The sequence below is a fragment of the Carcharodon carcharias genome, chromosome 19 (genome assembly GCF_017639515.1).
Source record: "Carcharodon carcharias isolate sCarCar2 chromosome 19, sCarCar2.pri, whole genome shotgun sequence".
Taxonomy (NCBI): Eukaryota; Metazoa; Chordata; class Chondrichthyes; order Lamniformes; family Lamnidae; genus Carcharodon; species Carcharodon carcharias.
The window spans coordinates 1,356,509-1,367,142 of record NC_054485.1 but is presented as its reverse complement, the minus strand read 5'-3'; the positions used below and the strand labels follow the sequence as shown (position 1 = coordinate 1,367,142).

Here is a 10,634-nt window from a genome sequence, read left to right as displayed (position 1 = left end):
GCAACAAACTCTTACATAGGTTTCATCTTGTATAAATGAGACTTGCTTTCTACTGATGATAAACACTCCTTCTACCGATGTATAGTGAGATAAGCGGTGACATCATGATGTCACAAAGACTTCACTAATATGGTAAAAGCTTCCTTATGAGATCACGAAGAAGCTCAAATGCCTTTTACTATTTCAAAATTACACAGTCAGTTTCCTATTGGGAAGTTTGAAAGCACTTGGTAATGTGGGTGTGGCCTGCCTTAATTGACTGAATAAATATCGTTTCTCTGCGGATAAACTCGGAAAGGCTTCAAAAGCAGCCCCCACACCTCACTGGGGTGAAATATCCTTTCTCTTTTATCCTTCAGAGGCGGAACAGCTGGCTTCCCGTGACCTAGTGGAGTACAGATTCTTGATGTTTGAGGTTAGCTGCTGCTTTGGGTGGTTGCTGAGTGAACCTCAGTTTCTGCCCACACCTGGAGTGATGACTCTTACCTGGCGGATCGTTGGTTTGGAACCTCGGGATCCGGGTTAAGGGGCCTCGACACGGAACCCTTGGAATCGCCTGCCTCAATGGGAAACCTCCTTGCTTGTGGGTCTGCGGGGGAGCTCATTTCTCATTTGAAAGAGAGAAAGACACAGGATTAATGGTCAGCCCCCGTGATGTCGACGTTACAACTTGGACGACAGTTTTTTTGTAAAACAAAAGCTGAGGAGCAGAGCTTCTGACGTACTGGGTATAAGGAGATGGAGGGTAGTAAGGAACAAGTCCCGCGAGGGTGGGTTTTCAGATTGATCAGAATGTCGGCACAGGATCAGGTCCTTACATCTGGTCTGGCAGCCACAAACGTCACAATAACTAAGGATGAAATTGACGTTACCGCCTAGGCAACATGCGCTGAATTCAATCAGCAACACCACAATCTACCCGCCAAATGGCATTTCTCTCTGCACAGCTTTCTGGGGCCTCACTCTTACTGAAGGTTTTTAAGCAGTCTAGTCGGACCGATCGTTGGACGGTCCGTTTAATAATGGTGCAAACTGACACTGTGGGATATAACTGTGCCCCAGCTGAGTGCTCTTCGTTTATTCACAGGATGTGGGCGTCACTGGCTGGGCCAGCGTTTATTGCCCATCCCTAGTTGCCCCTTGAGAAGGTGGGTGGTGAGCTGCCTTCCTGAACCGCTGCAGTCCCTGTGGTGTAGGTACACCCGCAGTGCTGTTATAGAGTTATAGTCATAGTGGTCTACAGCACAGGAAAAGGCCCTTCGGCACATCGAGTCTGCGCTGGCCAAACAAGTACCTAACTATTCTAATCCCATTTTCCAGCACTAGGCCTATAACCTTGTACGCCATGGCATCCCAAGTGCACATCCAAATACTTCTTAAATGTTATGAGGGTTTCTGCCTCCACCACCCTTTCAGGCAGTGAGTTCCAGATTCCCACCACCCTCTGGGTGAAAAAATTCTTCCTCACATCCCCTCTAAACCTCCTGTCCTTTAGCTTAAATCTATGCCCCCTTGTTATTGATCCCTCCACCAGGGAGGGAGTCCCAGGATTTTGACCCAGTGGTAGTGAAGGAATGGTGATATACAGGGAATTTGCAGGTGATGTTCCCATGTATCTACTGCCCTTGTGCTTCTAGGTGGTAGAGGTCGCAGGTTTGGAAGGTGCTTTCAGAGCCTTGGTGAGTTGCTGCAGCGCAGCTTGTAGATGGTATACACTGATACCACTGTGCGTCGGTGGTAGAGGGAGTGAATGTTTAAGGTGGTGGACAATTACTGATCAAGTGGGCTGCTTTGTCATGGCTGGTGTTAAGATTCTTGAGTGTTGTGGGAGCTGCACTCATCCAGGCAAGTGGGGAGTATTCCATCACACTCCTGACTTGTGCCTTGTAGATGGTGGACAGGCCTTGGGGAGAGTCAGGAGGTGAGTTACTTGCTGCAGTCGCTGATCTGCTGTTCCAGCCACAGTATTTATATGACTAGTCGAATTAAATTTCTAGTCATTGAAGACCCCCCAGGAAATTGATGGTGGAAGATTCATTTGCTAAATTTCTTCCTGAGAGAGCCTTTGCTGAAGTTGAAGTTCATGGATTGGAAGACAAATTATTGACCTGATTCAGAAATTTGCTGAGCAGCAAGAGACAGAGAGTAGGGATAATGGGAAGGCACACAAATTGGCAGCATGTGACTAGTGGTGTCCCACAAGGATCTCTGTTGGGACCTTAGCTATTCATTAACAGCTTAAATTATAGGATAGAAAGCAACTTAACCAAATTTTCCAATGGCACAAATGTAGGCAGCATTGTAAGCACATTAGATGGAAGTTTAAAGTTGCAAAGAGGTATCGATGGAGTAAGCATATGGGCAAAACTGTGGCAAGTGGATTTCAATGTAGGCAACTGTGAGGTCATACAATTTGGATTTATTAAAGAAGGGTCAGGAGACTTTCTAAATAGTGACAACAGTGAGATCCAAAAAGACTTGGGGTCCAGGTACACAGATTATTAAAGTGTAATGAATAAATGCAGAAATAATCCAAAAGGCTAATGGAATATTGGCCTTTATATCTAGAGCACTGCAGTACAGGGCCATAGAAATCATGCTTCAGTTATACAAAGCCCAGGTTAGACCATACCTGGAAAATTGTGAGCAGGTCTGAGCACCACACTTTAAGAAGGACATGTTGGCCTTGGAGGGAACCTGGCCCTCCAAGAGTTAAACTACAAGAAGAGATTAAACAGTGATAGCTATATTCCCTGGATTTAGAAGGATACTGATAAATGTTTCATGAAATTAAGAGGTGGATAGGGTGGATAGAGAGAAATCATTTCTGCTATTTGGGGAGACTGAGACTAAAAATGAGTGCCAGATCTTTCAGGGCCAAAATGAGGAAACATTTCTTCATGTAAAGGGTGATGGAAGTTTGGGACTCTCTATTGCAAATGACAATTGATGCTGGATCAATTATTCATTTTAAAACTGAGATTGATAGATTTTTGGTCACCAAAGGTAAGGGACATGGGGCAAAGGTGGGTATATGGAATTAGGTCATTGGTCAGTCGTGACCTCATTGAATTGGAGGAAAAGGTGCCAGGAGTTAAATGTCCCCCTTCTGTACTTTTGTTCTGGTGATTTGATAATGGGAATGCTATTGAATGTCATGGAGACATTGTTAGACTCTCCATTGTTGGAGATGGATATTGTCTGACACTTGTGTGCTGCAAATGTCCCTTGCGACTTATCAGCCCAAACCTGAATATTATCCAGGTTTTCCTGCATGTGGGCACAGACTGTTTCATTATTCAAGGAGTTGTGAATGGAACTGACCACTGGGCAATCATCAGCAAACCTCCCTACTTTTGATTTTATGGTGGAGATGTCATTGGTGAAGATATTTAAACCTTGGATATTGCCCTGAGGAACTCCTGCAACAATGTCCCAGGATCAGGGTGATTGGCCTCCAATGAGCACATCAATCTTCCTTTGTATTAGATAAGACTCCAGCCAGTGGAGAGATTTTCCAATTCCCACTGACTTCAATTTTGCTAGGGCTCCTTGATGCCACACTCATTCAAATGCTGCCTTGATACCCTCACTTATGGAATTCAGCTGTTTTGTCCATGTTTGGGCCAAAGATCCAATGAGGTCTGGAGCTGAGTGACCCTGATGGAACCCAAACCAAGTATCAGTGAGCAAACTATTGGTGAGTAAATACTGCTTGATAGCACTGCCTATGACACTTTTCATCGCTTTGCTTATGATTGAAAGTAGACTGATGGTGTGGTAAAAACAAAAAAACTGCGGATGCTGGAAATCCAAAACAAAAACAGAATTACCTGGAAAAACTCAGCAGGTCTGGCAGCATCGGCGGAGAAGAAAAGAGTTGACGTTTCGAGTCCTCATGACCCTTCGACAAGTTCTGTCGAAGGGTCATGAGGACTCGAAACGTCAACTCTTTTCTTCTCCGCCGATGCTGCCAGACCTGCTGAGTTTTTCCAGGTAATTCTGTTTTTGTGATGGTGTGGTAATTGGCCAGTTAAATTTGTTTGCCCTGTGTTTTGTGGACAGGACATACTTGAGCAATGTTCTACATTGTCATGTTGATACCTGTGTTGTAGCTGTACTGGAATAGTTCAGCTTCAGCACTACAGCCAGGACATTATTGAAGCCCATGATCTTCACTGATCCAGTGGATCAGTCAACACTTGACATCATGGAGAGTGAATCAAATTGGCTGCAGACTGGCATCTGTGATGCAGGGGACCTCTCAGGAAGGCTAAGATGGATCATCAAGTTGATATTTCTGGCTGAAGATGGATGCAAACATTTCAGCCTTTTTTTTTGCACGGTTGTATGGTCTCCACCGTCATTGAGGACAGGGATGTGTGTGGGGCCTCCTCCTGGGGTTAAATTGTCCATCAGCATTCATGACCCGCTGTGACAGGAGTTTTGAACTGATCCCTTGGATTACTTAGTTGTTATGGCCTGCTGAATCTGCTGTTGTACCCGTATTGTTGCATCAGGAGATCGGTATCTCATTTTTAGATATGCCTGGTGCTTGGCTCCTGACGTGCTTTTGCACACTTCTCATTGAACCAAGCTGGTACCCCAGTTTGATGGTATTGGTAGAGTGAGGGATTCGCCAGGCCATGCGGTCACACATTGTGGTTGAATCCAATTCTGCTGCTACTGCTGATGGTCCACAGCACCTCATGGATGCCCAGTTTGGAGCTGTTTGATCTGGTCTGAATCTATCCAATTGAGCACGGTGATAGTGCCACATGGGATGGATCATGTTCTCAGTGTGAAAAAGGGATTCTGTCTCCACCAGGACTTTGTGGTGATCACTCCTACAAATACTGTCATGGATAGATGTCCCTGTGACAGGTATATTGGTGAGGGTGAGGTCAAATATGTTTTTTCCTCTTGGTGGTTCTTTCACCATCGGCCACAAATCCAGCTGGGCAGCTATATCCTACAACTTAGCCAACTCAGTCAGTGGTGCTGCTACCACTGAAATCCCCCAAACTGAGTACATTCTGTGTCCTTGTTGACCTCAATATTTCTGGCAAGTGGTATTCAACATGGAGGCTCACTGATTCATCAGCTGAGGGAGGGCAGTACATGGTAATCAGCAGGAGGTTTCCTTGTCCATGTTTGACCTGATGCCATGAGACATCATGGGGTCCAGAGCCAATGTTAAGGACTCCCAGGGTAACTCCCTCCCAACTGTATACCACTGTGCTGCCACTTCTGCTGGATCTGTCCTGCCGGTGGGACAGGACATACCCAGGGATGGTGATGGTAGTTCTGCGACATTATCTGTAAGATATGATTCCATGAGGATGACTATGTCTGTGAGACAGCTCTCCAAATTTTGGCACAAGTCTCCAGATATAGGGTCGATTGGACAAGGTTTCTCTTTGTCATGTCTGAATATGATGTTAAGTGTCTATCCTGATATTTTTCTTATTCAGATTTTCTGGTTTGATATAACTGAGTGGTTTTCTATGTCAGTTCAGAGGGCAGTTAAGAGTCAACCACATTGCTGTGGGTCTGGAGTCACACGTTGGCCAGACCAGGTAAGGACAGCAGATTTCCTTCCCTAAAGGACATTAGTGAACCAGCCAGTAATGTCATGGTCATCATCACTGAGATTACTCTTTTTATTCCAGATTTAATATATTGAATTTAAACTCATCTCTGAGTCAGTGGTTCAGTGAAATAACTAATATGTCATCGTTCCCGTTATATTTACATTGCAATATTGTGTAAATTATTTGTATTAAATTTTCGTAAACTGCTAATACTGTTGAGTTATTTTTGTCCTTAGAAATGTTAACTTTACTTGAGCTCCTTCGTAATTTCTAGAACATAATCCAGTGTTCATGTTGAATTGTTGCAAATGTTGAGGATTGCAAGGTTGTTACAAGCGATAGAGCGATTTGTATTAACATGATAATGTTAATTTACTGCAGCGTTTACATCATGTTCCTGACTATAAAATGCGCATCTCCGGCTGCAGATGCTCCGGTACAAAGGAAACTTGATGAGTAGGATTGGAATAACATGAGCCTTAAGAAAAACAGGGTATCAGTTACATATCTCATTTCAAATCAAATGACATCGATTTTTGAAATGGAGAAATACGTTTATATAAATATTAATGAATACAGCGATGTAAAATAAACGAGTACGGATGTTAGTTTATACATGAATAAAACTAACTTAAATTTTAAGATCGAGATCAAATTTAGCAGAAAATGCAGTTTCCTGGGGTGGAATTAGGGTTGGGAGAAATGGAATATTTGTTTTGGGAATTAAAGTGAGGACCCTCGTTTGCAGAAATCTGTCTTATTGAGGTTAAACTTGTCAGAAAGGAACAATTCTCTTGAGTGAGTTAAAAACGCCGCTTTTGACCAAGGCTCTCGGTTGATAGGCTAGAATATCTTTCTTCAACTAATTCAAATCCTAAGCAGACACGTTGCTTTGGATTCACAGAAACAGAAACATGTTGGGGCTGTTATTCGGTTTGGAGGCTGCGTGTCCTTCAGTTCAAACAGGAAGCGGAGAAGCCCAGAACCAGGGGGAACTTTAAAACAAACTGAGCATCACACCACAATGAGATGATTTGTGGCATTGCTGGGGTACAATCAAAATAATTTATCCACAAAAGCCAAGGATGATTTTGTTATATAGACTTTAAAATCATTAGCAATACCTGCTTCAGCAGGTAGCACAAAGTCTCCTTAGTAACAGGTAAATTATGGCATCATAATGAAGTCACATTTATACCTGCTGAGTTTATTTTGCTTGGGTGGTCACACCCGGGATTGCTATTTTTTTATATAATGTCCGATTTTAGAAATAAGATAGGAAGCCGAGAAACATTGGTTAGATTGCGTGGAACTGGATAAATTGGGGAATGTGATCGCTGAAACTGGTTAAGAAAGTGGATGAGAAGCAATGGAAAAACTGCTCCTGTCTAAAGGATATGAGCTTGGAGACACGATCGGGGAAGGGACTTATTCCAAAGTGAAGGAAGCCAACTGCAGAAGCCAGCGGAAAAAAGTGGCCATTAAAATCATCAATCGGCAGACAGTACCAAAGGGTAAGACACAAACAACATGCTCCTTTCATACACACGCTTCTCACAGCGACTCAAATCGCCCCAATTCACATTTATGAAACTATTTTATTTAGGATTCAGGGATTTTATAAGCTCAGTTTATCTCTTGATGAAAACTGTCCACCTGGTGACGTGTAGTGATCACTGAGGAAGCAGATTCCACATTCAGTTCCACCCAGTGTTAACACACAACCTGCTGGTTTCACCTGTCCGACATGAATATCATTTCAGACAATTAAAAATACTAATATGAAGGGTTAGCTAAATTAAATGTAGAGAAACTGTTTCAAATGGCTGAGGGATAGTTAACAAGAGGACACCGGTTTAATGTGATTGATAAAAATGGAAAAGGTAACTTTTGGGAAGTCTTTTTAACATGGGGAGTGGTTGGATTTGGAAAGTACTGACTGTTGGGGATGTGGATAGAGGTTTTGTAAGACATATAACAGGGTTTACATGTTGAATGCAGAGTGCAGCTTCCCGGAAATTATGCCGAGGTTTCTGTCCAGAATTGGCCCTTAGAATCGGTCTGACAAGCAGCATCATGTATAAATTGGAGTTAAGGAGAATTGTCAGATGTTAGCTGCCGTACACTCATCTGCCAAAAATACGAGACAAATTCTAAATAGTTTCGTCCAGTACTTAGAAAACTTCAGCAAAATGAGCTAAATGATGGATTTCTTTTTCGGCAGAGTTCTGGTAGAGTTGCCTCAATTTACTCCGGATCCTATTTTAAAAGGACCTCCTCGTTTTGACTTGCAATTTACGGTTCATTTTTAATACAAGATGCAGGTACCTCAGATCCACTGCATTCAGGTGAACTGCTTCTCTATTGCAGAGTTTCACTCTATTCAAATTTCTATTCGCTTTGCTGCTAACATTTCACTGCGTCTGGTCGACGCTGAGCCAATACCGTCCACTTGACTGGGCTGGCGCCTGGACAAATGCACAGATCCTTCTCCCACACGAGGCTGGGACTTGTCTTTGAATCCAACGAAATGGGCTCATTGGACAAGTTTTAGGATTAAAACAAAGTGGATGTTTCCCCAGCGTGTAGGTTTCCTATGCATTGTTTAATGGTTCATATTTCACTTCATAAAAGCCTAGATATACATATACACATACATATCCCGATAACAGCATTATCGGGATTTTCACATTCAACCAGTACATTTCAATTTAATTGCAGGTTTGCAAAATAAATTAGTATTCCGGGTTTTGAGTTACAAAGGCCCAATAGGCAATGATCAACAGCTAAAGACAACACAACAGAAAATAAACAGCAAAGGCTCTAAGTCTGATACAACAGAAAATGCTAGAAATAGACCTGTCAGCATTAATGAGGATGAGCATCAAAACTGGAAAAACCCAGGGGTACAGCGTTTGAAAAATGAACAGAGGAGCCAGACAGGGAGGGTGTAGAATTAGCTGAAGGAGTCATACGGACTCGAAACGTTAATTCTGTCTCTCTCTCCACAGATGCTGCCAGACCCGCTGAGTTTTTCCAGCAATTTTTGTTTGTGTTTCAGATTTCCAGCATCCGCAGTATTTTGCTTTTATCTTAGAATTAACTGTAACTGATTACAGAGAAAACATCAGATGGTTAAAGAACCTGTGGTGGTGACAACAGGAGACTCCAGGAAGAAACCTGATAAATCTGAAGCCATTTAAAAGACACGGAAGAGAAATGTGTGAACAGCTGGGCAGCTGCGAAACAGAAACAGGGAAAACTGGCAGAGAGGGAGTTCCCAGCTGCCTGGGAGGAAAAAGTGTGGATTTGCAATATTTCATAAGCTAGGGTATTTCATTTAAAGATAAAACGAGGTCAGTATTGAAAGGGTTAAGACATTGCTTCCTCCATCTCCGGCAAACAGGGACGAAAAAAGTCCAGCCCAGGCAGCTACCCATCAGATTCCAATATTTCAACCCCGAACTCCATTAGCAATTTAAACCTGGAGAGATATTGAATGGCAGCTGCTTTATTCCTGATGCTGTTCATGATGTCCTGACTCTGTGTTGACACCCTGATCAAGTCTCTTGCTGTATATTTTAATTACGAAGATGAATAAAGCCATTTATGTTTTCTAATGTGCAATTTATGAGGTGGTAAATCCATAATTGAAGCATTTCAGTTTTGAGACAGTGCAGTCTGTACTCAAACCATTCTTTCCTGGGATGTGGGCGTCAGTGTTTAAGCCAGCATTTACTCGCCACCTCTCACTGTTCTGGGAAAGGCGGAGAACTACCTTCCTGAACAGTCTAAGATCGTCCAACAAGATCTCGACCTTGTCGGCTCAATTCCACCTGCTGTGGGAATGTCACCCCCATTCTGTTGTCACCTGCTGTCACCCCCATTCTGCTGAAACCACAACATCTTTGGGATGTTGGAATCAGCGAAACGCTGACGACTTTCTGAAATGCTTTATATTAAGTATAAAATCTGTCGTTTAAGAAAAATGTTAATTGTGTCGGACAAAAAAAAAACAGGCTTCAACCTATAAATATTCATTTTCCATTTCTAGATTTCATCCACAAATTTCTCCCGCGAGAGCTGCAAATAGTACAGAACTTGGATCACAAAAATATCATTAAGGTTCACGAAATCTGGGAGAGCGACGATGGTAAGATATGTATAATCATGGAACTTGCTGAAGGTGGAGATGTTCTCGAACACATCAAAAGGGAAGGGCCACTACCTGAAGAACTGGCGAAAACTTTATTCCGTCAACTTGTCGCGGCCATTTGCTACTGTCATGACTGTGGGATTGCTCACAGAGACCTCAAGTGTGAGAACACTCTGTTAGATAAAAGTTTCAACGTGAAGTTGGCAGACTTCGGCTTCGCTAAGAATTTCCGGACCGGTACGGCTGAATTAAGCAAGACCTTTTGCGGCAGCACAGCCTACGCTGCACCCGAGGTTCTACAAGGAGTTCCACACGAAAGCATCAAAAGCGACATCTGGAGCATGGGCATCGTGCTGTACACCATGCTCTGCGGCCACCTACCTTTCGATGATTCAAACATCCCAAAGATGCTGTGGCTTCAGCAGAACGGGGTGACATTCCCGCAGCAGTTGGAATTGAGCCGAGAATGTCGAGATCTTGTTGGGAGATTGCTGGAACCCGATTGCAGTCTGAGACCTCCGATCCAGGAGGTCAGTTCCCACCCGTGGTTAACAGACAGCCAATAAACATGAGAATCAAATTGGTTGTTTTAAATTTTTAAAACAGTTCTAATGGAGCACACAGTGTACAACCACCGGCTGTTGACATGGACCCAATTGCAAGAGTCTCTCTAAAGTTATTGAGAAAGGACGACTCTAGTATATTTGGCAATGGATTGTGCGATTACGAGCCATTATTATCAAGATAAACATTGTACCAATATTGCAATTAGCTTCAGTGAATATTTTCTATCAGATATTACTTATCATTCGGGGTCATCAGCGGCTAGTGGGCATGAACATTCACACTGTGAGTGACAGATAATTGATGCAGGGAACCTAGGT

The 10,634-nt window shown here is 43.1% G+C and overlaps 1 protein-coding gene across 1 annotated transcript; it reads left to right on the top strand.

Moving 5' to 3' along the window:
• The first annotated feature begins 6,963 nt into the window (after window positions 1-6,963).
• On the top strand, window positions 6,964-10,316 carry LOC121291692 (testis-specific serine/threonine-protein kinase 3-like). Its single transcript, XM_041213182.1, has 2 exons — window positions 6,964-7,108; window positions 9,649-10,316. The coding sequence occupies exons 1-2, from the start codon at window positions 6,964-6,966 to the stop codon at window positions 10,314-10,316; spliced, it is 813 nt and encodes a 270-aa protein (XP_041069116.1).
• The last annotated feature ends 318 nt before the right edge of the window (window positions 10,317-10,634 follow it).

Coding starts and splice junctions, on each gene's coding strand:
- LOC121291692 (XM_041213182.1), top strand. CDS start 6,964: ATGGAAAAACTGCTCCTGTCTAAAGGATATGAGCTTGGAGACACGATC. Junction 7,109..9,648: donor TCGGCAGACAGTACCAAAGG/GTAAGACACAAA, acceptor TTCCATTTCTAG/ATTTCATCCACAAATTTCTC.